Source organism: Oreochromis aureus, linkage group 15 (genome assembly GCF_013358895.1).
Source record: "Oreochromis aureus strain Israel breed Guangdong linkage group 15, ZZ_aureus, whole genome shotgun sequence".
NCBI classification, from domain to species: domain Eukaryota; kingdom Metazoa; phylum Chordata; class Actinopteri; order Cichliformes; family Cichlidae; genus Oreochromis; species Oreochromis aureus.
Genome location: NC_052956.1, coordinates 39,156,446 through 39,184,435, shown reverse-complemented (window position 1 = coordinate 39,184,435; position 27,990 = coordinate 39,156,446). Strand labels below are relative to the sequence as shown.

General features: G+C 40.1%; 2 protein-coding genes across 2 annotated transcripts; one reads left to right on the top strand and one right to left on the bottom strand.

Annotated features, from left to right (window-relative positions):
• Window positions 1–1,019: 1,019 nt before the first annotated feature.
• On the bottom strand, window positions 1,020–4,268 carry fam174c (family with sequence similarity 174 member C). The gene is made up of 3 exons (XM_031756224.2): window positions 3,845–4,268; window positions 1,918–2,040; window positions 1,020–1,665 (listed from the first exon to the last, which is right to left on the bottom strand). Exons 1-3 carry the CDS (start codon window positions 4,102–4,104, stop codon window positions 1,662–1,664), a joined length of 387 nt encoding a protein of 128 aa, XP_031612084.1. The 5' UTR covers window positions 4,105–4,268; the 3' UTR covers window positions 1,020–1,661.
• A 1,708-nt stretch (window positions 4,269–5,976) lies between these two features.
• On the top strand, window positions 5,977–27,807 carry si:ch73-60h1.1 (calcium/calmodulin-dependent protein kinase type IV). The gene is made up of 12 exons (XM_031756186.2): window positions 5,977–6,775; window positions 9,748–9,826; window positions 10,198–10,260; window positions 12,164–12,246; window positions 13,153–13,225; window positions 17,083–17,173; window positions 18,138–18,212; window positions 19,212–19,287; window positions 19,593–19,719; window positions 20,360–20,512; window positions 21,132–21,621; window positions 23,921–27,807. Exons 1-12 carry the CDS (start codon window positions 6,669–6,671, stop codon window positions 23,953–23,955), a joined length of 1,452 nt encoding a protein of 483 aa, XP_031612046.2. The 5' UTR covers window positions 5,977–6,668; the 3' UTR covers window positions 23,956–27,807.
• The last annotated feature ends 183 nt before the right edge of the window (window positions 27,808–27,990 follow it).

Here is a 27,990-nt window from a genome sequence, read left to right as displayed (position 1 = left end):
CTCAAATCTAGTATGAAAGTATTACCTTTATAAAAAATTGTAAAACTGCTTTTTGGCAGCTTTATAAATTATCTGTGTTTGTGTTTTCTAATTTTATGACAGGTGGCCCTGTGTGTGTGTGTGTGTGTGTGTGTGTGTGTGTGTGTGTGTGTGTGTGTGTGTGTACGTACATAAAATGAAGTATTTCTCACACTGTGCTTAAGATTTCGTTATTTGAATACATTTTGCAAAGATTGTTTTGGATATTCATTCATAATATTTGTCCCACATTATCATTCAAATCTTATCCTTTTCTGATATTCAGTTTTCTGTTTCAGGCTGTGCTAACATAATCCCTACACTACATATAAACGGGTGCTTTGCTATTAAAGTTGCCTTTAGCTGCCTTTAGCTGCATGTTTGAAACAGTAACACTGGTGACATCTTGTGGTGAACTCCTGCTACTACAGCTTCATTTTGACGCTCCAGCCCTCACCACTAAGCTGTAAATAATTGGATTTTGAAAAATAAAATTAAGGGTTAATGATTAAATTATTTAAAAAAAACAAACAGTTACACAGACTCAGTAGCTGCTTTGAGATCCTCACCGATCCCTGTTTCTAATACAGGACCTAAGAACTACTTGGTAAAAATAATAACTTATTTTTTACATATTCCAGAAGTATTTTGCTTTGTAAAAGTATTTTCCCATATTTTATCTTTATGGTTACAACATTTTTAGATATTTTACTGATAGTTCATGTGTTTTTTGAAATATTTTTTACTTCATGCATTTTCACTTACTTCTGTAGAGCTTTTACAAAATTATTTTTTCCAGTACTTTAAGCACATTTTTTTAACTACAGATATTTTATTTTACTATATTAAGTTTGTAAAAGGTAATATATCATATCATGTCACCTGACACGACAATCAAAAACATACATTACTCTTAATCTTGCTCTTTTTTTTTTTTTTTTTTTTTTTTAAACAACATGATAAAAAAAATAAAGTAGTCAATAAAAACTAAAAAGCAAAAACAGATGGTAAGGCATTTTTTATATTCAAAAATCAGATTTTAATGTTTTGTTAAGAAGTGTGAATCTTGTCCACAGAGAAAAAAATGTCATCAGGAATCAAAGAGTTATACAAAAGCTTCACGTTCACCCTTTTAGTCTCAACACAGCCAATGTGAAACATCGTGAGTTTCTTAACACTTTGTTTCAGGGGAGGCTAACCGTCTGTCAGGATAACAAATCCTGATCAATTGCAGCATTTCACACCACCACTGCTGCTGCCTGCCATCAGTTTGCAGTAGTATAAAGCACGTAGTCAGAGCAGAAAAGCTCAGAGTGGAAAAATACACCAAATAAACTCTTAGAAAAACACTCTGAGATAATATTAATAGGAGTAACAAACAGAAAAGGAACATTTGGCCTCACGAGGATCCACTGATCTGTCATGTCTGCATTTCTGTCATCCGACACCACATGTAAAATAAAAAAAATTCGATTATCCTGCTCATCTTCCTTGAGCAGCTGAGATTTGGCATTTTTCTTCAATGACTATTTGGTCAGTTTGTTTGTTTTTCCACTTCTCTCAGCAGTCGTTGGTCACTTCTCCCACCCTCTCTCAATCTGTAAGCAATACGAGCTGATCCGTCAGAGGACAAAGACCAGGACTCATCTGAACAGAGACAAAGATAACACCAATCAGACTGACTGTAAATCAAAACTTCGGTCAGCAAAGTTCAGACTTTGGAACATAAAAATAATCAATATTCTTTTGACCACTTTGTGTTTTCATGATTATATGTTTTTTACTTTTACTGATGAATATCAGATAAAAACAAACAAACAAAACTTTTACTGGTATCAGCTTTGAAATTAGGTTCTGGTTCTATTTCAGCGTTACTGCTGTTGCCTGTTAACCTCTGACCTGCGGAGGCTGCGAGATTCGTACAGCGTGTCGTCCTCATCACTCTCCACCGCATCCATCTCCACAGCATCGTCCTCATTCGACAGTAGACCATACTTCTTCCTGTGGGTGGGCTTCTTCAGCCTGACGACATCATCACAAAACAGACATTTACTATTAACTCGACCCCACTGTGCTCCAAACAGATAGTTGTAATGTACAGCACTTATAAAACCACGGGTGAATGATGATATTTATGAACTGAATGTGAAATGTTGGGGGGATTACATTCTTAATGTAAAGGCACAGCTGCAGTACTGTAATACTTCAACTCAGAACAAGGCCAACTGATGGCCAAAACAAATTGAGACACTGGTAGACGAGGATTAGTGTTAAGTGTTACCTCTTGAACCGCACAGTGAGTCCAGCAACTTTACACAAACGCATGACTGACACTCTGCACAGGTGTGTCACATTGCTAATATGAGAGAGAGCTTAGAATGACTGAATTTACAATGATGTTTGGTGTGACATCACTCAGGTGGGAACCAAACCTGTGATTTTACATGAACACCACAGCTGCTCTAAATGATGGGAGAGACTGAAGGCCAGCAGTCTGTCACTAAACCTGCTGGTTGATGACGAGCAGACTGAGGTTACACTTTACAGCATTTCCAGCTCGGCTCAGGAGAGCATTTCTCATGATATCTGTCCTTATTTATGACAGTTAATTTTTAGTATTTACAACTATTTTTTTGTAGCATAAAGTAGATGACGTATTGCCTAAATGCTGCACAATATGTCCAACTGCCTCTGACTCACTGACAAACTAATGGCGGGACTTAGTGAGTTGTTTTCAAACGAGTTCTGTTTTAAGTACAAGTCTCTAACTGAAGAGTGGCCACTGAAAGGCTTGCTCTAGCGTAAGTTGTTAGATTCAAGGATGACATTTGGCATTATGTCAGTTATCTGTTACTTCTGGATTTATCTTTATACAGTGATATACTTCTACAGCCGTGTACCCTGCTCATCCAAATGTGCCAAAAAGCTTAGAGTAACTGTACAGCAAGTTAGAAATTGCCAAGCCTCATATGTGGACAAACACTAAGCCACACTATTCATAAATTCACAGTTTTAAAGTTTCTCCGCTTCTCAAGTTGTGGACACACTGTACATGTGCCTCACGTGACTTCCTAAAACTGCAGGAGCGACTCTTCCGTTTGGCTTCTGTAAATATTTGTAATTATTGTGACAGTTGACCCTCGATTCTGACTGCATGGTCTCCGTCTGTAAGGAGCAGCTTTGCTGACTTCAAATTAAATAACGTACTTCTCACCAACCACTACGTCAGATGAAACGAGAGACCAAGTTCCACCTACTATTATCAGAAAAGGTTACACTGAGAGGAGAAGTGATAGGAGTTTGGAGTGTATGCCGAACTAAAAAATGGTTACTAAAACATTGTGCTAGGACATATATAGTCATTTACAACACTTAAAAATAGCTTATACAAGCGGAAGTTTTAAGTTGTTAGATTTATGGAGGGAATTACGTATGTTACTCTATCCTTACTTTTGGATTTCGCTAATAATTTGTCAGATACAGTAACATACTTCTACAACCGTGTACCCCGAGAATGCAATCTATGTCAAAAAGCTAACAATAAACGTGCAGCACCGTATAATCTACCAAGCCTCATATGTAGAGAACCAATAGAGAAGACTCCATTCATAAATCCAGTTTTTTAAACTTTCTTCGCTTCTCAAAAGTTATTGAAGTACTGTAAATTGATTTTTTGAAGCTGGAAAATGTACTCGTCAGTTCGGCTTTCATCTGATCTGTAAATATTTCTAATTATTTTGGACATTTTAGGCCTAAATTGTGACTGCGTAGCGTCTGACTTTAAGAAGCAAGGGTTTTTGTTCTTGAATTAAATTGTAGTTCTCACCGCACGGCTCGGATGAGGAAGTAGAGGACACCGATTATAGTGATGCCAACGAGGACATAAAGGGCCCTCTGGATCGTCGAGCCGTCCACGTTAAAGGTATTAAACGAACCCTTGCTGGTGCCGTTTGTGGCCTTAACCCCGCTGGAGTTCGTCACGGCAGTTCTAGGAATTTCGGTGCTGCTCTTCACATCATCCGCCACGGACAAGAAAACCCAGCATACCGATACAAGAACCGCTGAGAGACTTCGATAAAAAGTCATTTTATATTTGAAAACTCTCAAAACAAAAGATAAGAAAGGAAACTGTACGACTTTCCACCCGGTTCGGGAGCAGAGTCGGGATTTCCCAGATACACGTAGCGTTAGCTAAACTCCACCGCCACACTGTTGTCACACAATCCCAACAAGGAAGTTTACGTCCAGCAAGGATCGACGTCACGATAAAGATGGCGGAGTCACCAATCACTGTAAACCAATCCGCAGAAGGAGGGGCGGGGTTTACACAGCACTGTACCACACGTATTAACCCAAGACTTAAAAAAATTATACAAATGTAAAAATGGACACTAAAGTTTTTTTTGTGTGTTAGATTGTAATTTATTTTATTTTTAAGCATTTATACTTCATCTAAGCTTATTTGTTATACGTTATGTTTATTAGGCTGCTGTAACACAAGGATTTCCCAGTTTCTAGGATAAATAATGTAACCTATATCTTATCCTATCTCACAAACCTACAAAGGGACTCAAAAAGAACCAGTATGACACAAACTGATCACTGATGAGTTTAAAGACACACAGACACACAACAATGAGACAAAACCAGCACTGGTGTCTGAGTCACTGAATGTAATCCAGAGATTTGTATTAAAAAGTTGCTGGTTCATAATAATGTGGTGAACTTTTATGCTGTTTACAGCGTAGATTTTATTTGTTTAACAATGATAGAAACACACACACACACACACACACACACACACACACACACACACACACACACACACAGAGGGTATGACGTTAAAACTTTTTCAAAAATAATTCAGACCACCTGATGTATTTTAAATAGTCTGGCATTTCTTTTGTATATCATATTTACTTTACTGGATTATTGGTAAGCCGATATTTTCATGTAATTGATGACGTATAGGTATCAACGTAACAAGGAAAAGTGACTAGTAAAAATTTAGAAAGTAGAGACAGGAGAAACAGCCTTCATTCGTATTATGGGTGCTGACAATAGACATTTTTTCCACTGGAGGGCACTCTGCAACTTTGCTGATGGCAACTAAAATACAACAACCAGCAGATCAGGGATTTATGCTTATCTTTCATCATTCTAAAAGTTTAACAATAATAAAAATATTGGCCAGCATATTTAAATTCATATTTTCAAATGACCAGATATCAGTATTGGTAAAACTGTATATTGGTTGAGCTCTTTTTAGTTTACTATGGACTTCTGTACAATCAGGAGAGGCGCCATCTGGTGGATATTAGACGGACTGCAGGTTTAAAGCATTTTTCACTGGCTTCTCTTTTCAGATACTGGTGTATTTAGTGTTGTGCACTCATCCTCTCCCGTGTTCACAAATATCTTTACGGAGTCCCGGAATTCAGTTTGATAATATTTTTAATGTCTCTTTCATTTTTCCACACTCTGGAGTGCTCAAATAAAAGTCATGCAGCTTGTTTAAGTCAAGAAGCTGTTGCCCCAAGGCTACCCCATGATGATGTCTTTGAAATATAGAAAGTAAAAGCTTAGCTTAGAAACAATAATAATCCTTAGCACAAAACTATATCAAACTGCAAATAAAGCCGTGGTGCGCGTCTCCTGTTTGTTGGTTAAAACTTGACCAGAAACTGATGAGATGCAAAGAAGGAAACACTTCAGTGTTTCAGTGCTGTGCTTCTGTGGCGCTGGGCAAGTCTCCACATGTCACGCTAATGTACATTTATGTATTTAGGTTATTTCTGTATTTAGGCTGCTGACAGAAGCTTCGGTGACTGAGAGGACGGTGGTCCAATAGGAGTGGGGTTCGGCTCCCCCGCGGGGCTGTGATTGGTTTGCGGGGTGGCAGCGGGGCGGGGCTGTGAGATTACAGCAGCATCTCTCTCTCCGCAGATCCAGCAGACATCTACCTACCCGGGAATCAGACCCCTGAGCATCGGACGCTGACATCCTCCACCTACTCACCCCGGTCGCAGTCTGTTTCCCGACACGCACCCACTCTTCGGTGTTGGTGTGGTGGCTCTGTGGGCTGCATCTCCGGAGGGAGGCTGCTGCGCTCCGGAGAGACGGACGGTCCGTTTCTGCCGGTAAAAACACGGAGATACTAAGGCTAAAACCCGGGAGGATGATGATGGACTGAGCTGATCCGACGTCTGAGAGGTTTTTAGGGCCCGATGGAAGCTGCGACACATCTGGACCTGGAACGTCTGGATCCCGGCTCCAGCTTCGGTCTGGATTAAAGAGCCGTGCTCATCACCGGGGGTTCGCTGTATTTGTTTTGTTCCTTTAGTTTTTGCCCTTTCCTCACAGATAAGCGGTCCTGATTGAGAGTTTGAGGGAGCAGGCGGATCCCCCTCCTCCTCCTCCCCCTGCTGGTCTGGATTAAAGCCCATCAGGATCATGAATCATCCCCCCTCCGTGACTGTAATCTGGGCTTTACCGAGCTGGATTTAAATCTGAGATCTGATCTGGATTACTCTGCTCCTGGTTCTGATCGGGTCACATCTGGCCCGGTCTGAACCGGTCCCGGAACTGGTGTGATCTGTGACTCGGTCCCGGTCGTCTTGGTGCTGGTTTGGGGGAGTTCTGCTATCATCATGCCGACGTCCCGGCCTGGTTCGGAGCCGGTGGAGTTCTGGGTGGACGGATCAAGGCGGGACGGGACGGTGGAGGAATTCTACACCCTGAGCTCGGAGCTGGGCAGGTCTGGAGCACATTATGGGGGGGACAGGGGAAAACTGACGAGTTCATATGGACACTTCATTGGGCCAAAGTTGCCTACATGAGGGGTCCATGTGATCCTTCAGGATTAACTTTGGCCACACTTTATAATCCATCCCGTGGATTACAGAGTTACTCATTTGTATAAGATACCGGTTAAATACTGGTTCCTGTTAGTATTTAACGGGAAACACCGGAGCAGAAGCAAGAAAACAAAGCTTGAGCTTTGGTGTCAAAATGGTGTCAGCAATCTTTGTCTTCTTGTGTAATCACAGAGTGAAAATGTGTTTTATGCGCAGCATCTTGTTGTCTGCACATTCACGTTGTGTAATCAGTATAAGATTTCAGACTGGGCCACTTTAAGCAGATTTAAGTGATGGTTGTTAAAAATATTGAACGACAACAGTAAAACACAGCTACATCACGTGCTTGGTGCATGCGTATAACCTATCTATCTGGTATTATCTATCTATACACATTTATAATGATTTTTAAAATGAGGTATATTTTTAGCAAAAAGCTTTAGCATTTTTAAGACTTATTTGATTTCGTTATTTAGCTTTTAGCTCTATCTAGCTGGTAAATTAGAATATTGTGCTAGCATCTATCCAATTTCATACTTATTTTTTAATGATAGAAGGGGAATTATTTCCATTTGCTGATTTAAGTTTTTTGAACAATTTACAATACAGTTTTTCAAATATTTTATTAATATATTTGAACACTTTACAGATTTTTATTAATAAATCATATTGATATCTTCCAGGTTTTCAGTCAGTATTGATGTGGATATTTTAAAACATAAAAAATGACAACATAAAAAGAAATAAATTCAAATGTCTTACATTGATCAATAAGTACTTCTGTTGCTTAAAGTACATTTAGCTTACACGTCTCTACTTTTACTGAAGCTATGACTGCAGCAGTTTAATTCTGTACATTTATACTGGTGTGCTTTAAGCTTTCCTCCTCAGTGTCTCCCAGTCTGTGTGGCTCGTGTTTAAAAACCATAAAAAGTCAGGGCAAACATGGAATTTGAGCTAAAAGACAACAAAGATGAGTCGTGAAAGAGACCTGCAGACTGTTGGAGCTCGGGCAGTTAGTTTGTTGTTTGAATGTTTACAGTATGCAGTGGTGCAGTGGACTGTGTGTATTTACACACTGTGTTTGTTGTTATCTCAGCAAACACCAACACCCACAACACTGACAGCAGATCTGCAGAAAATGATGAAAATGATGTCAGCAGTGAAATCAAACGTGTGAGCATGCCGCCACCAGTTCTATTACCAGGTGTCCTGTTGCCATGGAGACCAGCCAGGACTATGTGTGTGAGAGAGAGAGTGTCTGTGGTTGCTTCTCAGATGGATCTGTTTCCTCCATCTGTCCCGGCAGAATACCAGACCCCTAAACACACACACACACACACACACACACACACACACACACACACACACACACACACACACACACACACAGTTATGGTTATGGTTGTGACCATGAATTAATTGGACTTACCCTTAAGTAATCTTACTCTAATCCTAACCGAAACCCAGCTTGCTTCCAGCCATAATCTAACTTAAGTCTAACTTTAACAGGCAGGTGTGAAAAGAAAAAAGCACACACATAACAGAAAAGATGGAAATAAAACATGTCAAATAAAAACTCAACTTGATTTTTTTTGTATACGTCCACCAGCTGTTAAACCTTATCTAAACCTTTTTAATTTGAGTAACAGAATAAGTTGAGTTTCTTGCTGCCAGATTCTATTGCAGAATCTGCTGGGCCATTATTGGATGGATGCACCGTTGTGCATGCTTCAAACACAAGGACTTCCTCTTGTAGGACCAAAAGTATCTACAGATTTGAGGCCTCTATGTTAATTGAGAAAAATGTGTGAGATGTGGAAAATGTGGAGACTACAGCTGCCACAGCTGCTGTACGTTCTATAAAAAGTCTTGTGTAGATGAGGTAGTGAAATTGTACTTCAAAATTGGTTTCGTTAAGGAAATTATTTCTCTTTTAGCACGTGAACACAGTGTGGTGGGAGGTATAAGGAGTTGAAAAGAAAGAAAACCCCACACAAACCTGGAAGAGTTGGCTGGATTTGTACAAAATGAAATGGCTGGCAGTGGACAGCTGCGAGAATATCGATGGTTGCACCCTCGTACAATAAAGAGGATGTATGCGGTATCACAAGACACAATAAGACAGATGATCAATTTGTTTCACTAACTCATCTACACGAGGCATTTTGTAGAGGGAACAGGAGCCATGGCAGATGTTTGGCTTTACATGACAACCGTAATCTCTGCATTTCAAATTTCTAATTAATCTAGAAATTTTGACTTTAATATCAAAGTGGACACTCATTTGGTTTTCTTAATGTGGCCCTAATTCTCCGTCGTATAGTCTAGTGCAGGGGTGTCCAACTCCAGGCCTCGAGGGCCGGTGTCCTGCAGGTTTTAGATGTGTCCTTGATCCAACACAGCTGATTCACATTGCTAAATTACTTCCTCAGCATGTCGTGAAGTTCTCCAGAGGCCTGGTAATTAACTAATCCTCTGATTCAGGTGTGTTGACCCAGGGTGAGATCTGAAACCTGCAGGATACCGGCCCTCGAGGCCTGGAGTTGCCTACCCCTGGTCTAGTGGAACTACATGTCTGAATGCCCTGTGGTGGAACAACCACTACTTTCTTGGGGGGTTTTGTCACTGCACCAACATTTAAGAACCAGCAGGAACCAGTAAAAAGTCTAAATGTTGTGTCATTCATACAGTAGAATAATTATCAGTGTTTCCTGAAAATGAAACTAAATTTTAGTACTTAGTTCAAGTGCCTGTTTGCCTCCAATAAAAGAATCTCAATTGCTCCTTTTCAGTAGTTCGGTCTGGTTTCCATGTTGTACACACAGGTCTTTGCAGTGTTCAGGTTTAAATGTTTTGTGTTTCCTTCCAGAGGAGCGACTTCCATTGTGTATCGCTGTGAGGAGAAACAGACCCAGAAACCCTACGCCGTCAAAGTCCTCAAGAAAACGGTCAGTGAACCAGCATGATGGAGACTTTAGCGGTCCAACAATATATAACATGTGCACAGATGAGTCGAAACATTATTAGCAAGAAATGATGAAGAAAATAACGTAGACTGTCCAGTTAGAACAGTGCAAGTCAAAGTCGAGGAGTCAAAGTCACATGTTGGTTTGCCAAACTGTGTTTGGAGGGGTGGCTTCTTCTGATTCTTGGTGGCTACCAATCCAACCTCCTGGACGGATCTGCTGCTAATATCGTTGTGATATACAGGAAACCTTCAAAAATCTGTAGGGTAACACTGTTTTGGCAGAAGATATTTGTTATGTTTTGGCTTATAAGGGTAAATCTGTCCATTCTGATAATGTTTCTTCTGTTGCAGATTGACAAGAAAATTGTTCGCACCGAAATCGGCGTTCTGCTGCGTCTTTCTCACCCAAACATTGTAAGTATATGCTATATATTTCATTGGGGCTTTCGCTCTATAACTGTAGGGTCTTTACCCTACATTATAAAGCACTTTGAGTGCTTTGGCACTAAATGAATAAAATTAAACTGAATTGAAAAGAGGGTTGAGTGCCTAAAACAGGTTTTTTGCCGAGCTGTAACGATGCTTGTTTAAGGGCGTCTGTGGGAATTGGGTTGTTCTTGGACCCAGCCTTGGTTCATTTGGCTGCATGCCGGTAAACTTTTTTCTGAAATGCATTTTCAAAACCATCAGAAATTTAAACATGGATATGCATTTGTAAAGAATTATTTGATGGGTGGAAATGGAAGTCTTAGCCCAGAGATCCACTAGACCCCAAATGATCTGCTAACCCCATCAGACGATAGCCAATAAGCTCCCAGACTGTGAGTGGTCTAGTTCAAGTCAGGTCACTTGTACTATATTTATATGTATTACTTGACCAAAATTTTCCAACAGCTTTTAATGTTGTTGGATAAAAGTGTTGTAGAGCTGTGAACTTTGAGGAATTATTCTTGGTCCATTCATGTGAGTCACACATAGTTGAAATAAGTGCAAAATATGAAGAAATGTGGTAGAAAACACCAAAACAGACACTTCGGGTTCTTGCCAGGATATGAATTAATGACTTACTTTATAATATGCAGAATAAATCAGTTCATTTTTATTGTTAAAGTTCATGTTGACCAGTTGTTTCATTGAACACACACTGGTCTGGTGTGACTGAATAATCTCTTATTTTCAGTCGACTCTAAAATTTTCCCCATAAATCTCTCTTTTCTTTGTATCACTGATTTTAAACACGACCCTGTAATGTGAGCTAAAACACTTGTTTTTGAGCTCGTAAGAATTTAGATTCAACTTTATTTCAATCTGAGCATGGGCCAGAGTTCATCTACCAAGTATGTGAGCTATAGCATGTATTCTAATATTTTATTTAAGACAAGACTGACTCATCAGTTCTGTTTTTCTTTTCTTAGTACTATTTTAAAAGCAGATCCAGGTCGATAAACTGCACCACATCAAAGTATGTGATGTGTGTGCTTTTTTTTATTGTACTGTAAGTATTGAACTGTCGATTGTCTGTTTCGTGTTTGTTTCTTTATTTGTTGAATCTGGGACAATGATGACTGGAAACACTATGTTCCTGCTTGTAAAGTTCAAAAATACTTTAAAGTGCTTGCTCTTCTCAAACATATTTTAAGTGATATCGAGTGTTTATGTACCAGAGGCAGAGTCAGTTGGTTTTGCCTTCCACTGTTAGTGCAGTTTCTATTAGTGCCTTTTGTTTACCTGGTGGTTAGGCTTTGGCACTAAAAGCTACTTAGGCTTTAAAGGCTGGGTTTAGGCTCTGAACGATCCTTGAAAATTTTTACAGGCCTAGGCTGGGATTAAGTTGTAAAAAGTGGTTGATATCAGAATTAATTAAGATCTAATCCACCCTGAATTGCATAATTAGATGGATGGATGGATGGATAGAAATGACTTAGGTTCTATAAAGTGCTTAGTTAGGTTAGGTTTAGGCTTTATGCTGATAGATAATTAGTAGGTTCAGACACTTAAAATCCTAAAATGGTTTAGGAAAAGATTGTGCTTATATCTTTCACATTAGAGTTGGGAATGACATAACCAAACCCAGCATGCCATTCTATAAGACATCTTCATGTGTCACTGAGGAACACCAATGACTTTGACAAAACTGGACATTTTTGCACTCTGAGAGTGAATTATTCAATTAAATTACCAGTAATTAGAGCAACTAACAACAGTCCCACTGAAGTTCTATGTTTATATGGACATTGTTATAGACATATATGACTCTCAGTATTCGCTCGTGCAGTTTTAATATACTTTTTGCTTTTTGTGCTTGCCTGTGGCTCAGATCCAGCTGAAGGAGATCTTTGAGACAGACACAGACATTGCTCTGGTGCTGGAGTTGGTGACTGGAGGAGAGCTCTTTGACCGGTACGTACACACTCACATTAGCTGCTTTAGCTGTCCTACTGACATTGCTGTAATTTTTGTGTTTAATTGAAAGTATCACTGGTTGGCTTAGTTTGAGAAATTTCTGATTGCAAGTTGGGCTATAGTTTGGAGATCAGTTACAGTAGCTGTTGTGTTTAGTAGGTTGTGTTGTTGTAATGGCAGTAGTTGCTGTGTTGCAGGTGTGTGTAGATGTATGTATTGCTGTATCATCAGTGGTTGCATATGCTGCATCAGTTGTGTTGGTGAATAGTGGAGTTTGGCTTGATCCATTTTGTTGTTATGTTTAGTTACAGATGTTGAGTTGGTGTGTTTAGCTGCCGATTTGCTGATTTGCTGTATATGATGTAGCGAATGGCGGAGTTGCAGTACTTTCGGTGTTTTAGAAGTTGTGTCCTGTTCGGCCGTTTCTGTAACTGAAGTTCTATGTTTAGGCACAGAGGTCCCTGTGTTAAGTTACTCATGTTGTTATTAAAGAACTTGTCACGTTTACTGGAGGTGTTACTGAAGTTTCAGTGTCAGTGATTGGTCATTTACATAAATTAACATGTTTAGTTGCAGCAGGTGTCGCTGTGTTTCGTTGGCGTTGTTGGTGTAATGTGATGTGGTTGTTTTGACTGCATAAGTTTCCATTTTTACAGGCTACAACTGCTACAGCTACAGTGGTTTGTTCAGTTTGTCCTGAGACTTCTAAACTGAGATGCAAAAGTCAAAGAGAATAAAAGTACTAACAGCTTTTTCCAACATCTCTGTTGGAAAACCGAACCAGACAAACACGTACATTAGTAAAGTGTAACCAATCAGAGAAAAGATAAAGAGAAATAACAAGATGTCATGCTGCTCTTGATTTTCATGTCATTTTATCTTTGACTGTATTTTTGTTTCCAGGATTGTGGAACGTGGTTACTACAGTGAGAGAGATGCCGCTCATGTCATCAAACAGATACTGGAGGCTGTGGCGGTAAGATGCTGTATTCAGTGTCTGGTTTGACTTTGACAGCGTTTTATTAAATTGTAATAAAAAATTGAATTATTGTGGAAACAAAGGCCTCTACAGGCTACAGGCAATGAGAGGAACTACAGAAATCCTGAAAGGAATTACAGAAACAGCCTCTTTGCATATAAATAACCTTTACAGGCCCAAATGCAACTGTTACTAATTAAAAGCCAAAAGTTTAGTTGCTGTACGTCCCATGTTTAATCCCAGGTGCTGCCTTTGTTACAGTAGTTGATGTACTTGCAGGAGTGGCTTATTTTTTGACCTATGTTTGGTTACATGTGTAGCTTAAATTGCATGGCTTAGATGGAGTGGATTCATTGTATAGTTGTCGGTCTTGCTGTCACTGCAGTAGCTGGTTTAGTGGTTGTTGTTTGGTTGCAGTAGCTTCCATGCTGCAGGTGCTGCTGATACTACAGTAATTGGTTTAGTTGCACAGTAGTGATGCTTAATCACATTTTCAGTAGTCGCAGTTTTATTTGGAGTGGCTGCTGACAGCTGACATTGAGGCTCAATTTAATATATATTGGTTGGTGTTGCTATACTTTGTATATTTCGTAACTGATTGGTATGGTTGCAGCAGTTACTATGCTTAGTTGCAGTTTCTTCCGCTGAAGCATGGTTGGTTTGGCTGCATTATTTTGCAATAGTTGCCATATTCATTTCCAGCTTCTGCTACTGTCATTCCACTAGTTTGTTTATTTGATGTAGTTGCTATGTTTAGTTACACGTGTCGCATCAATTGCCATGTTTGGTTGCAGGTGCTTCTTTTGATGTAGTCGTTAATTCAGTTGCAGTAGTTTCCACGTTTAGTTTCTTTTGACATTACAGTAATTGCTGTTATTTTAAGACTTAAAATGGAAGAAGGTCTGGGAACCTGAGCTCTGTCTGGGTTTTCTGCTTCTGATCAATCAGCTGCAGCGTCTCTGCTGTCTGTGGATCATTTACCTCCATCCACCCCTCTGCTCATTAGATTACTGCTCACCCCCACCCGCTCTGCTCAGTCTCTGCAGCCTCACACCAAACCTCAGCTTTAAACAGTCTGTTTTTAGATCAGAAAGGTTTCATGGAGAGCAGGTCGTCAAATCCGTAGAGGCAATGTATGTAAAATTAAATCAACACTGTCAAAGGTGTTGGGCTTTTTTTTCTCATCTGATGAAGCTAATTTACCATTTTTTTGGTCACAGGCTGACTAGAAACGTATTAAGCTGATATTTATCTGAAAGAACTAGATGTGACATTTCATTAGCACAGAAACATTATACGGCTCTAACTGAAGTCTGCTATCTTACCATTCAGAAGAGGATTTTTTTCCTCGTGTAGCTCCCTCCTCCAGCTGATGAATCACAATCTTCCTGTTTCTCAACAGATTTGATCAAACGTTGAAGTGGCACAAAATCATATTTAAAGGTCAGCATGCTATGCTTAATACAAAACCAAGAAGCATTCACTGGCATGCTTATACAACACTGTACTGAACACAGAAATACAGAATGAGCTGATTAAAGAAGCGAGTGAATCATAATAACATGTCATTATTGCCAGCATGAGAGATCCCAATCTTTTGATGATCGTCTGAAGCTTTTTGTTGCAGCTGCGGTTCTGTCTGTAATCATAATGAAAAACACACTCGGGCTGAGAGGCGTGTCTGCCTGTCAAGACAAACTCAGGGGAACAAACACAGGTGTTGATGTGTTTATACTGAGGTTTGGTGCTATTCAGGCTTTAGCATGGAATTAATGTGGAGGCATACAACAGCTGTATCAAAGAGTGTGTATATATACACACACACACACATATATATATATATATATGTATATGTATATAAACTCATTTGGTTTCTGAGCATGGCTCAGTTGGAGGTATTGCTGTAGTTGCAAGGGTTGAATGAGTTGTGGTCACGACCATGTTTAGCTGGGGGAGGAGATTGTTTGTTTGTTTGCAGAAGTTGTTGCTACATTTGCAAATTTTTAATTAATTTTGATATTAACCACTACTTGCAGGTGTTGCTGCTTTTGCAGGATTTGCAATTTTTGGCTGCAGGGCTTGTTGTAGCAATAAATTAGATTTAGGTGCAAGTGTTTTGAGCTTGATTGGTTACATAGCTGGCTGTGTTAAAGTCACAGACGTTGCTGTAGTTACCAGGTTTGTTTTAGTGCCAGTAATTGGTATGTCTAGTAGGAGGTACAGCATGAGTTGCAGTGGTTGGCATAGTTACAGTAATTTATATATATAGCAAGTGACATTATTGTAGTTTCATTTGTTTGTTTAATTGCAGAAATTACCCTGTTTAGTTGCAGCTGTTGCTGTAGCTGCAGGAGTTGCTGTAGCCGTGGTTGATTTAGTTGCAGGTGTTGCTGGTATCAGTGTTGTTGCACATGGCAGCAGCGTGCAGTGGCTGCAGGTCTCTTATGTAACAGCTGCTTCCATCCTGCTGCTGAACAGATTAAAACCAGAGAGGATTAACGCACGCACACACTCGCACACACTCGCACACACTGACCACAGCTGACCTACATCTACAACGCAGAGAAACATACGCCCCTTTATGTGTGTGTGTGTGTGTTTGGGGGGGGGGGATTCCAGTACTGTTGTATTTGTTGTATGTGATGTGAGTGGCATTAATCTGTAGCACAGAAACATCCCGCAGTCCCTGAACACAGCAACATCTTAAATAGCAGATTCTCAGCATCGGAGTAAAGAGCCTACAAGGTTGTGTTTGAAATTAGAAACAGAATATAAAAAGAAATCCATATTTAAACTTTTAGATTGCCAAACATCAAAGCAGAACCGAAAAACGACATGGAGCCCGTCTGCCTGTTCTGAATTACAACCCAACACCTTCACCAGCATGAAGGAGGCTCTTTTGTCTTCCTCACAATGTCAACAACTGATTTTGTGATTCAACATCAAGCCGTAACTCCATCCATGTCTTGTTTTTTTGCAGTTGGAAATGACCATATTTGAATAATGTTTTCAACTAAAGCTAGCTAGCTAACACTGATGCAGAAATCTGCGTCTTCTTCTTTCACCTGCTTCCTTTAGGGGTCCCTACAGAGGATCACCTGCCTCCACCCTATCCCTAAAATCCCCTTCTGTCACAACAGCCCTCTGCATATCCTGCTTCACTGCATCCATGAACTTTCTCTGCGGTCTTCCTCTTTTCCTCCTGTCTGGCAGCTCCATCTTCAACATCCTTTGTCCAATAAATAAACTATCCCTCCTATACATATCTTTGCTGCTCAACCTGAGCTGTTCCTCTGATATACTCATTCTTAATGCTGTCCATCCAGGTCTTTGGAAAATCTTCAGTGTAGCCACCTCCAGCTCAGTGTCCTGTCTTTTTAAGAGCCACTGTCTCCAAACCAAGCAACAAAGCACATCTAACTGTTATAATCTATTTGATTTCATTTATACGTCACCAAATCACAACATGCCCTGAGGTGCTTTATATTGTAGGGTAAAGACCCCTCAGTAATACAGAGATAATCCCAACAATCAAACATCGCCCTATGAACAAGCACCGTGTGTCACTGTGGAAAGAAAAACAAGAACACGTCTGTGGGTTCTATTCCAGTTCTAAAGCTATAAACGTGTTTATTTTTGCTGCAAAGTTGGGGATTTTAACTTGGGAGTCCATGGGGACTGACTCGCTTTTGGCCTCAAGCTTCAAGTGGCCATTAGAGTAAATGCACTTAAGCTCTGGGTTCATTTTTCAGTCCAGGAAGTTTCCGCTTGATGAGCTCTGCAAATTGTTTCAGTCAGGCAACAATTGGATCATCTTTCCCACTTTTTTCATGCTTTTCTTCTCTGTGCTTTAGTATTTACATGAGAACGGTGTTGTGCATCGTGACCTTAAACCAGAGAATCTGCTGTACGCCGACCTGTCTCTGGATGCTCCACTGAAGATAGGTAACAAACTGCCACCTCTACACCTGAATACAACAGACTGACATGACAAGTTTATCATGTTCCAACACAACTTGTGGAAAATAATCAGTTTCTCTCAAATTTTTTCTGTTATTATCTACCACGCTGTCTGTTATCATCAGTGTTGAAACAGTGCAGTTTGGAAATGCTGAGTATGACTGTGATGAGACGTAGATGATCTAAAACACCTGAAAGTAAAAAGAAAACTAGTTTCCTGGCTCATAACAACAGGAAATTATTGCCCTGTTTATTCTAATTTTTGTACTTTCTAAAGTACAACACCATCTGCATTTGCAAATAACATGTAAGTAACTGCCCTAAAGACTCTTTTCAAATCTGCTCCTACCAACTCAATTATTCCAGCTTTTACTTTATGTAAAATAAAAAACAACATTCTTAAAATAACCACAAACTACCCAGAAACTGTGGTCGTCTTGTGGCCCTGAAAATATGTATGAACACTGGAGTTTGCTGTGAGAAAGGGTGCCCAAACATTTGCATACAGATTTAGCATTAGTCTTAAATTTAGGTTTTGCATCCAGCTCAACCTTTAGTGTCTTTGGCTGCATTTGAGGCATTAAAGTTGTGACAGTATCATATTTAGAGCTTGTTTAGTCTGAGAGGTAAAAACTCTCACAGAAACATATTGTTGGCACAGAATTTGGTTCATTTTTGGAGAAGCTCCTCTGCGTCCAGATGGCCAGCGAGCCCTCGGCTAACAGATACAGATGGAAGCCTCCGTTCCTTTCGAGTGAAACTCCTCTGCACCAACACCTTCCTTTAGTTCAGAGACTTGCCTGCAGAAAAACACATTTTCCTCCACCTCCACTGCTTCACCCCCTCATTTCTCTTAATATAGAAACAGGAAACTGCACAAAACAAATGCATTACAAGGTTTTTATCTTGCTTCAGTCTGAATGAAAGAAAAAATTCTCTTCTTTTACAGCTGACTTTGGTCTTTCAAAAATCATAGATGACCAAGTGACCATGAAGACAGTCTGCGGTACTCCAGGGTATTGCGGTGAGTACAAAAATACCACATTGGTGTAGCGTAACTAGGAATACCACATTCATTTAAGCTTGCTGTATTCTTATCTATATGGCCTCCAATCACACATTAGTCATCTCAAAGTCCTTTGTATTGTAGGTTGAAAGCCTACTGCATTATAACACAAAATAGTCAAACGAGCCCTTATAAACAGCACTTGGCAATCAGAGAGAGAAAAATTTTTGCCTTTTAATAGGAAGAAACTTCCAGCAGGAAAAGGGAGGGGCTGCCATCTGCTGCAACCAGCCGGGCTCAGAGGAAAGAATAGATGGCAAAAATAAGACACAGCACACAGAAACAACAAATAGGACAACACAACATACTGAAAAGAAGCATAAAAAAGTGAATGAGAGAAGAGTGATGGAGAAGTGCTACGAGTATCATGTGAAAATTCTCAATTTATCAGGACGTAGTGAAGAGAAGTTACTATGTCAGTATTTGCACTGTGATCTTTCTAATCAGCTGAAGGCTGAAGGACAACCAGATAATGAGAAGTTACAACGTTAAAAATGATTTTTTAGCATTACTCTGAGATAGGATGCTTCTGATTTTGACAATGATGTGCAAATGAAAGAAGTCCTAGAGATTTGCTTAATGTGTGAGTTAATTAGCATATCCTCAAAAATGACTGCACAAACACTCCAGCATAGTGTGGGATCTTTAATCTCAATGATACGACATGACACAGCAGCAGGACGTGGTGGTGTAGTAACAGCAAATGAGCAGCACTTTGAGGTGTGGGGAAAGGTAACGTGGTAACGATATGGCAGCTGACGCTCTGGATGGTGTCTGTAGATGTTGCTGTAGTAGGTGTAGTATCAGTAGTAGATGTGTTTATTCACCTGTGTTGCAGTGATATATGCGAGTGGGCAGTAATGCGTTCCCTGTAGCTTGTTCTCTGTGGGATTTCAAAAACTCTCTGTTAGAGCTTCTGTCAGCCATCTGCTGTCTAACAGACTCTTCTGCTTGCAGCTCCAGAGATCCTGCGGGGAAATGCCTACGGCCCTGAGGTGGACATGTGGTCGGTGGGCGTGATCCTCTACATCCTGTGAGTCCATTAACACCTTGCTGCCAGTCCAAGCGTACACTCACACATATATATTCATTGCTGACTCATTCCCATCAGTATATAAGTTTTATGGTCTTCCATCTGATTCATAACAGCCATTTAACACAATGACATAATGTGAAAGTCTGCATCCTGTTTATCTGGTTTCCTCAGACAGCAATTAAGCGTGTTAATGCTGCCTTCAAATGGATCTGAGAGCAACACACTGCTGTGGTTTCTCATCTAGAAGTGATGGCAAAATAGGCGTCCTTTCCTAGACTCTTTGCCTTTTGTTTTTTCCCCAGACTCTGTGGGTTTGAGCCCTTCTTCGACCCAAGAGGGGATCAGTACATGTATAGTCGTATCCTCAACTGTGACTATGAGTTTGTTTCTCCGTGGTGGGATGAGGTCTCTCTCAATGCTAAGGATCTGGTGAGTTACACCAATGATTTGACATTATTATTTATGTTAAATGTGAAGAAGTGCAGGACCTCACACTTTATTTTAAAGCTCACAGACATGTTTTGTACTAACTCTTGCTGCCAGGGCAGCGTAGTAGAAACTTAAACTGACCTGAAAGACTTTATACTGGGCATGGACTGGGATTGGTGACATCACTGGGACATGTTCAGAGTGACTTCACATTTTATATTAACTTGTCTGGAAACACTTTGGACTTCAAACAATATTAGACTTGGATGTATATTTGTGATGCCGTTTGGTACGTGTTGGATCTTTGGTTGGTGTCGACTGACACGACTAAGGCTTATAAAATACTAAAACTAGACTTGGACTTGACTTATCTTGAGTGGAGACTTGTTTGAAATGACGTGGAACTAGAGATTTATGGAATGACTTGACACGCTAAATTGCCTTGGCCTTTACCTCTGAATGACTAAAGATCCATTTCTTGGCGTGATTTGAATTCAGAATGAAGTGAATGACTTGATAATTCACATGAGCCTGATTCTAAATCTTGAATCTTAACATTTATTCATAGATTGGACTTGGACTTGTATGAAGGCCTCGGAGACTTTACCCGAACAGTTTGTCCTTTCTGATTTGTCCGCAGGTCAGTAAGCTGATTGTCCTCGACCCTCACAAGCGCCTCAGTGTCCGGGAGGCCCTGCAGCACCCCTGGGTGTTGGGTAAAGCTGCCCGGTTCTCTCATATGGATACCACCCAGAGGAAACTACAGGAGTTCAACGCTCGACGCAAACTTAAGGCCAGTCCTTTGTCATAGTTTCATTTTTGTAACTGACACAGTGATTGGTTTTGTGGGCAACTCGGGAATGACTCCTGTACATAAAGCCAGAAATGAAATCAAGAACTGCTCAGAGCATCTGCACCTGTATACTATGTGGCCTGAACTTTTACATATGCTTCCTTTACGTAGTATTATTAGAAAACACTGCATACATTTTCCTTGCTGTCCAGCTGATACATAGCTTTATCTATCCACAAAGCCAGATCACACACACACACACACACACACACACACACACACACACACACACACACACATATATATTAGTTAAACTGCAGGTGAAATTTCACCAGGGCTCCAAATTCCACACACCAAAACTTGGCTTTCAGATGATTCAAACTTCATGAATGAGGTCAGAAACTGTCAGTAAAGATATTGATAAGTCTGACTCTGGTGATCACAGGATTTACATAAGAGCGGGCTGTGGGAAATTACAGGACAGGCTAATAGAGAAACATATTTAACAGGAAAGAGGAAGCTGAAAGCAAATACATATCAACTAAACATAGTTGATAAATCTGCTTTAAAGACTTTTAAAAGATCCTGAATACTCACTCACTTTTTTGTGTGCTGACAGGCGGCCATGAAAGCTGTCGTGGCCACAAGTCGGATGCATGAAGGTTCGCGGCGTCGCACAGACAGCTGTGACATTCCAGGTTCAGGGGCTTCCAGGCAGAGCAGCATGCAGCAGGACCCGCCTCCTGAGTCTGCATGCTCCACCCAAAAAGACAAAGAGGCTCCACCTCCTGACCAGCAGTTACCACAGGAAGTTGAATCGAAGTCTGCTGACCAAAACGCCCTCAGCCCCTCTCCTCCACGCAGCCCCAAACTACCCAGCTCTGATGTCACACCCACAGGGCCCATCCCCACCAGACCGCCACTGCGCGCTGATGGGCTGCGACAAGTATCTGTAATCCCTAAAAGCATGCTGGTCCAACCCCGGCTGCCGCAGAAAAGTTGCTCTGTCATAGAGCCAACCCCTAGAGTTGGGGCCACACCCACACTGGGCTCACCCCCAAGTCCCAACAACCTCAGCAATGGCTTCACAACTGGGGCGGAGCCTACCAGTAAGACCACCCACTGCCAGTGATCACATGGCAAAATTATAAAAATTCTCCACTCTGCTTCAGTTTCACACGGAAGTAAAAAACTTTCAGCTTTCAGCATCTAAATTAACTTATTCGGACCAAATTACAGTAAACCTAAAATCTGCAGCTCATCGCGCACATTTAACCAGCATCACCACAAGTCTGGGATCTCTTTGGCTTACATGCTAACAGATACTGATTCATGGAGGGTTTGCTGGACACTTCTGAAGATGGGCAGGTGTTTTATCTTCGGTTTTTTAGTATAAAGGCCTTAGATTATTTAGGAAAAGTAAAAATAATTTGTCCCATCAGCACTCGTTTGCTCTGGCTCTTTCACCGTGGTGAGGAAAATAACACCAAGGTTTTTAAATTAATGTAGCATATATTTAAATAAAACATCATTTAATTACTTTATAACATTAAAAAATTTTTAATTAACATTTAAAAATTAAATTTTACTCCCAAATTATTAAAATATGACAAATTTCTTTCAATTATCCATGTTAATCACTTTACACACACGATTATGTGAAGGTGGACTAAAAACACAACAAATGTAATAAATGTGAATTGTTTCTGTTCAGTAATGCAATCTCAGTAGTATTGTGAGCTTGCGTGCTCATTTTCACTGAGACAGTGGATGTGTTAAGCTAAGTCAGTGACAAATAACCAGCATGCTGGGGAGCAGTTTTCAAGGCCGTGCACATTTGGACTGGAGGGTGTGTTAGCATTTAGCTCACCCACTACAGCACTTCATCAAGTAGCTCTGAATTGTTTAGCACATCAGCAAGACTTTGTATATTTTTGCAAAGACTCAACATATTTGGAACAAATTCTAATAATAAAATAACTCGGAAAAGCTACAATTTATTTGTCTTACCACAGAAATGACCCAGTGACAGTGACGTGTGTGTTTACAACCAAAATGAAGCACTCCATCAGTGACATTGGACAATGGCGTCTGTTATCACACCTTCTTACTTACAACCGGTGTCAAAAAGGAGCTATTATTCTTTTAGTTTTTATTCTTTTTGTTATTTTCTATAATATGCTACAGTTTGAGCTTTGAATATTAAACATGGCCAACATTTCAAATAAAAAGGTGAAAGTATGTAAAAGTTATCCATGTACGCAAAAAACTCAATTTTCAGACTTCTAGAAAACTTGTTTACTGCCGGTTTTTGTATTTCTTTTTAAATGTAATATTTTTTTAATGTTCAAAATTTTATGTTCTCATCTGCTACAGGCAGTATGTGCTTACCTAGTGTCAGGCTTACAGAAGTTAGCGGATTCGAAGAAATTGTGGTTTTTGGGGGGACGGCTGAATATCTCGTTTCAGACATGATGAATTGAGGAGATGCAGTATTTTTCAGCTTTGCTAACTCTGCACTTGCTATCTCAGTTGTAGAGATTTGGGGAAACTTCAGAATAAACAGGCCACTGCGGCTTTCAAAGTAAACTTTAATGGAGCACACATTATAACAGTAAAAGTAAAAACTAACACCCAGAAAGTTCCTGGATTACTGCAACTAAATGCAGTTATTGACTGAGCCGTTTATCACATACTGAGTTTTTAATAACCCAGATTCACCAATAAAATCTGCATCTAACATCAACGAGGTTAATCACCGGAGAAAAAAGCGACAGGTTTTCTTCAGGGAGGAAAAAAAGTGCTTCATTTTTGCTGCAAACATTTATTTTGGTCTTTGCAGACTCGCACATTAAAGCAACATTACAACATTTTGCACCAAACACTCACATGTCCTACAGTTAGCTTAGCATAGCATATCACTGGCAATAAAGAAGCAGCTAGCTTTGTTATAAGTCCACTTTCCACCACCTTCAGACTTTACAGCCCAGATCTCGTAAACAGACTTGGACTGCTATCATGTGAGCTTGATGAATGTATCTGGTACCAGAGCAATTAGGATCAATTTTGGACTCTTTTTTTTTTTTTCTTTAGCATTTCTGTGGTAACATTTGGGCGAAATCTGGCAAAGAGCTGACTGTTTGTACCAGTTTGTGGGCCAGATGATTGTGCCTGCTGTGAATTAGATTTGCACCACAACTTGCCTGGGTTTGACAAAATCACGTTCAAATCCAACATTCAGATACTGTATGGATTCCCTAACTGAGCGGCACAGTGGGCCCCCCTTTACTGCAGCTAAACATTCAACAATCTAATTTAAAAGAAAAACTTTAAAGAGGCAATAATCAATTATTTCCTAAAATCCTAAACTCCCCAGGTTTAATGTTCATGCTTTCTGTCTGTTGGCAGGTGTAGGTGGAATTTCCTCCATACTTAACACATAAACATGAAACTGAAATCCATGCTGATCTTTTCCTTTAAGTCCTGATCTGGGACAAACTGAGACTCGAGTATTATGTCTTGGGCTGCTTCTCCTGCTTCTCCGGGCACAGAAAGTGGACTTTTCCTGTGATGCTCAGGACAGAGACTGATTGTATTTTATTAAACTTACACAATGACTTAACGCTCACCTGCATGAACAGATGCGCTTGATTCATGGACAAAGAGAGAGAGCGCAGCTTTTTTCTCAGCTTTTTCTTCTTCTTCTGCATCCCTTTTTTTTAGCATGCACGCTCAGACTTTCATGTTGCTGTAAAACTCTGAGTTTTTTAATCCTTTTTACTCTTTACCGTCGACACCCGCTGACGTGGTCACGCAGCTGTATGAGTAAATAGAGTACCTCCAGTGTGTAGCGTTCAGGTAAGTAACTTGTGTTTGTGATCTTCTCGTAAAACGTTGTGTTGTTTACACTTTATCAGCAGTGACGATGCGATCTTATTTGCACTGTACATACTGTAGTTTGGTTTTAGACAAGTTATTACTGACATCTTTACTGCTAAGAAACATGTTCAGTGTTTAAGCTCCCAAATATACCAAATTTGACCTTTGTGGAAAATAAACCCCTTTCATCCGATCTAAAACCACACATTCTACCTCTTTTTGTACAGGGGCTTCCAAAATGAAATGAAAAGATGCAGAGCGATCTGGAAAGAAAATGAGATGAGACAAGAAAGATCCAATTTACATTTATACTTAAGGTTACGGTGGCCAAGACAGAACCAACAGAAACTCTGAGAAAACAGAAGCAAGCACTTTAAAGCAGCCAACAGTGTGTGCTACCTAGCAGGAAACATTATACTGCGTAGCTGGTTCCACAGTAGTTAATCACTGTGAGGTTTTGGAGATGTTAGAGTTCTTAAGAACACTATATTGGCTATCGAGTGGTTTCTCAAACATTTTGTTTAATGTGTCAAATGTCCACTCACGACACCACAGCTCATTAGTCAACAAGTCCTGAATTTATCACGAGTCAGTGCAGGAAATTCCTCTTAACTGACCGCACATATGCTCACACAGAGCAATTAATTTGTTTGCTTATTCACTGAGTGAGGCTGGTCAGGAGCTACAGGCTCATGATGAACTGGCTGCTTCAGATGTTGTTTATCTGAGCAAGGCCACAATCTCCGAAAAATCATGGAGAGGCTTTCCAAGATGTACAGGCCTGGATGCCTCATACTTTCTTCATTGTTTTCTGCATCCTTTCCTGTCTCGTTGCCACCAAGCAGACTCCCAGGCCATCGGTGCTGGCACTGCCACCAAGCAGTTTTCTTGTACTGCATATGAAGAATGGACACGACGTTGGTTTTTTGAATAGATGAGAGGGTAGATAGCTCATGTATCAGCTAACACTAGCAAGCTTGGTCAGGAAGCTGCATCCATTAGCGTAAGGTGAATGAAAGGTTCAATATCAGGACTTTCACACGTGCGAGAGGGGTTATGCTTTTTTTAGACCTAGCGAACTAAAAAATATTTTCAGTTTCCTGGAAGGTTTGGGCAAAACAACTAAAAGTACTTTACTGCTGGTTGCAAAACTGTGACATCACAAAAATGTGACTGTTTACTTCCAGCAGTTGCCCTACATCAGAAACATCAGCTATGATAGGACAACACCAAAATGACCATATCAGACACAGATACCTGGCAGGTTATGCTAATTAACACACAGGTAAAATTCTAGAAAAACATTAGTGTCACCTCTGTACACTCAGCGTGACAGGATAAAAATCTATTGAGGTCAAAACCGTTTTTGTATCAAGATATAAACATATAAACATTTTTCCACCTGACCGTCAGTTTTCAGCCCCAGAGTTTAGAGCTTGGAGAAAGTCTGCATTGTCCCATCAGTTTTGGCACCTCGTGCTGGTGCAGTGCTGTGGGCAATGTTTTCTTGGCTCACTGTGGACCCTAATACCAACAATCATGGACTGAATGCCAAGGATTTCATGAACACGATAGCAAGTGTGAACCCACCAGAACACCTTTGGGATGTGGTAGTACAGGAGATTAACAGCTGTATTCTAATGGAAAGCGGTAAAAGTGCAGAAGCAATGAACATGATCATCACTGTTACTTTGCAATTCAGCATTTTCTCACTGTGCTTCTGAAAGTGAATTAAGGATGCTTAACTGAAATCTGTCAGGCTGCATCTGCATGACATCATCAACGTTTGAACCTCCACACTGACAAGTTGTTTCTCAGCAGAGAGCTCAGTCCACAGTGAACCACTTCACATAAAACCAGTCCAGTCTCTGCTTTTTCAAGCCGCTTTCACTTTGCAAACAGCAAACCTGCATCCCAGCATCGTGTCAGATATAAATCCAGAACCTGGAAGATAACTTAAGCTAATATCTCACAGCTTTGATTCTCAGTGAGCAGTTAATAATGGATTGGATTTCATATAGCGCTTTACAATGCCACTATTCATTCACTCTCACATTCACACACTGGTGGAGGCAAGCTACTGTTGCCCCCCACACAGTCGCCCTGCTGATTTGAAGATCAAATCTTTTATTTTAAAACAAGCTAATTAAGCTGCATGTGCAACACACCAGGCTGGATGAATGTCATTATTTATCAAATTTGTAAATAATATTAATACGTTGAAGCAATCCAATGAAGCCTATAGTGGTCAAATTTGGTATTTGATTTAGCTACCTTTTGACTCTTTTGACTCAATTCTGAGTCTAAAGAAACTCATTTTAAAGCACTTTAAACAGAAACATGTGAAGAGGTGCAGTAAAGTCTCACTGTCGTGTTTACAGCTGCCTAAAAGTCTTCTCGGTTTTTTCAGCTTCCTCTGCTTTGTGTTCTGTCTCAGCCACCATACAAAATCCTAGATTATGAAGAGGAGCACATTTGTTCCTGAAGGGCTTTTCTTTTTTAAAGAGGAACCACAGCTATAACCAACACTGCTCCCAAAATTTATACAAACTGATGGATGGATGGACATGCCGATCACAAGCTTACCCTCTCATAAATTCAACAGTCTGTCTGTCTAATCACTGTCCCATATTTTATTTAGAAAAAAATATATTTGCATTTATGCATCAAATAATCCTCTTCAATTTAGATCACTCACCCGAGTTTTCACATGGTTACATGGGAAGTAATTAATCATTAAAAAGGAAATATCAAACCCGGAGTTTCTGTGATTGGTCATTCAGACTGTCAGTCACAAAACATATATTTGGGATTTTGAATTTCTGACTGTGAGTCAGACTTCAGTTTGTGATTTGGTTCCTCTTTAAACCATTCAGTTAAAGCACGAGTTTTCCGTTGGACAGATGTGTCACAGCTGGATGCCACGTTTACCTGAGCGCAGGTGTTTAAAGCTTCTTGCCAGACGGAACACACTGGATAACTAGCAGTCACGGTGAACGCATGTAACTGTATATTTGATTTATATCTATACGCTTATGTAAGAACATGAACATTTTGCTTCTATTTATCTAGCCTGTTAGAGATTTGCAGGGTGGGGTTGAAGTGGGTGGGGCTACAACTATAAATGGTATTTGTTTTGTGTTTGATGAGTATAATTGTACCTTTTTTTTAAAGTTTCTGACAGCTGACATATAAAGTAACAGTGTAACAGTCTGAGCTGTTACACGTGTATCTTTGCATGTATTATTTAACTTCCTTTGATCACATCAGATTGAAGAAGCAAGCAGGGAGCTTGAATCCTGCGGGACTCTGTAACAGCAGCTCAGCTGATCTGAGGTCTGCTTGAATGAACTTTTGCTGCAGGATGTTTCAGGCAGGGTTTTGCATCACATGTACAGTAAAGGATATGAATCACTCATTGCTTCTGGTCTTCTTTTGCACACCTTTGCTGTCAGCCAAAGACGTTTGGAGGACAGACGGACGCAGTGTTGACGGCATTCTAGTATTTCTTTTGGTGACAATTGAGTGTGCTCATCATACACACCTTTTGTTCGTCATACTTTTTCTAATTTTAAATAAAATAGAGAATTCTAGTGTGA